The sequence below is a fragment of the Opisthorchis viverrini genome, assembly GCF_000715545.1.
Source record: "Opisthorchis viverrini unplaced genomic scaffold opera_v5_351, whole genome shotgun sequence".
Taxonomy (NCBI): Eukaryota; Metazoa; Platyhelminthes; class Trematoda; order Opisthorchiida; family Opisthorchiidae; genus Opisthorchis; species Opisthorchis viverrini.
Genome location: NW_008752003.1, coordinates 29,619 through 31,360, shown reverse-complemented (window position 1 = coordinate 31,360; position 1,742 = coordinate 29,619). Strand labels below are relative to the sequence as shown.

The 1,742-nt window shown below is 40.7% G+C and overlaps 1 protein-coding gene across 1 annotated transcript in view; it reads left to right on the top strand.

Moving 5' to 3' along the window:
* Positions 1-1,294, top strand: part of T265_15086 (hypothetical protein) — a gene marked incomplete at both ends in the record, with an annotated part of 226,933 nt that extends 225,639 nt beyond the window's left edge. Inside the window, one exon of the mRNA XM_009176521.1 lies at positions 1,271-1,294. Coding sequence (XP_009174785.1) covers positions 1,271-1,294 — 24 coding nt within the window. The remainder of the gene's footprint in view (positions 1-1,270) is intronic.
* Positions 1,295-1,742: the final 448 nt, after the last annotated feature.

Below are 1,742 nucleotides of genomic sequence, written 5' to 3'. Positions count from 1 at the left end.
TCAGAACTGCCGATTTGAATGCACCCAACGAAACAACCAGACTCAGGATGTTGAAACCACGTGAGATTCACAGAAGACCAATCAAAAAACACGGAGACCGACTCCAGAACTACCAAATACTGTTTAGAATCTATATAATCACAGGCAGAAGAGGAGGAATTCACCCACTCAACCCTGCACTGACGATGTCACCTCGATTGGTGATGAAACGCTTGCAATCCAACTGCCAAGCTTGGCGAACAGACCAACAACCAAACAACGCACCCGAGCTACCTACATTCCACAACATTGCTAGCATGAACTGTCTACTTCGTTTTGTATATCACGATAAAACTGCGTTGTATTTGACTGATTGATACATTTTTCGAGTACAACTCGCGTGATTACCTTACTTATACAAATCAAAAAGAGTGCAGGATACCTGTCAGTTTGATTGGTTTCAGAATGTGTGAAATGTCGGAGAATCAGTACATCACAAACGAAACTGCACCGGCTTTCCATTATTATAGAAGCATACCCGTTTCTATGCTCCATACTTACGTGCGTGTACTGAGCGTGAAAGAAGAAGGCGCCGACCTTACTGGGATTGAATCAAAATTATATGAGCCCATAAACAACTGTGTGTGGGACTATTCACGTAGTCGGCATGTACACTGATATATGCATGCACAAATTATTACGAGAGACAAAAAATTTCTACGCCTGCGAGCGCGATGCAAGGCTGAAGGTCTCACATTAGCTCTCATACTCAATTCATTTGTTTTCCCGATAAAAATTATCATTCACGTACGGACTGAACCCTAGTAATTTGTCATCAGTTCAGTGAAAATACACACGTGTTCCATCCATCTTTTGAAGTGCATCCAAATGTGCGCTTGAGTTTTACTTCCTGGTTCTTGCTCCTGTGGCATTTTACACTGGACCACACATTTACTAATGTTTTAAAAGCCGAACAATTTGCGAACTTCATTCTAGAAGCTAGATGTGTGCCCGCTTTTGGACGCAAAGCAAAAGCATCCGCTTCCAGGAAGCGTTTCTTATGCGGAGGAAATAAAACACCCTATTCACGCGTCTCGATCTTGCATCTTCGGATAACCCGCACTGAGCGTTCACCTACCTTACCCTCGCCAAAAACATAATGCAGTGGACTGCCTTCAAAGTTCCAGATCGGTGAGAAGAAAAAATGTTAAGGAGAACCACTATTCTTTTGAATGAAGACAAATTATGGTTAAAAGCCGTAAATCACTCTTCAAGTTTTCCATCCTTTTAGGTATCCGCACCCATGGTCGTCAAACGTAAGTTTGCCTCTCAGAATTCGTTGCCTAAGCAGTCAAACAGTAGATAATCGGTCGGCTAGCATTTGGTAAGCGGTGATCAGTCAGTTGTCAGGTTTTAAATCTTTGGGTTTTTCGTAGGTATGCAAACTTTGTTTTTAATTTTTATTTTGGTTCCATTTTTAATTTATTACATAATGTCATTTTACCTACCCAGGCGTGAAGCTATCGCTAGATACAAAATTGGAAAAGCACTTATATATCGATTTTAAACTAAATAATCGCAAGCACAACAAAATCATTTAGCCGCAGCAATCAAACCAGTTTCAAATTTATGATGCGGCTTGCGCACGCCCAAAGATGTCTTTCATATCTTTTCAGGCATATTACAAATACACCATGTCTACAGGACAAAATTCATCAAAGACAAAGCAGTTTTCTTCTTTATTTATGCTTTGCCTTGATCAG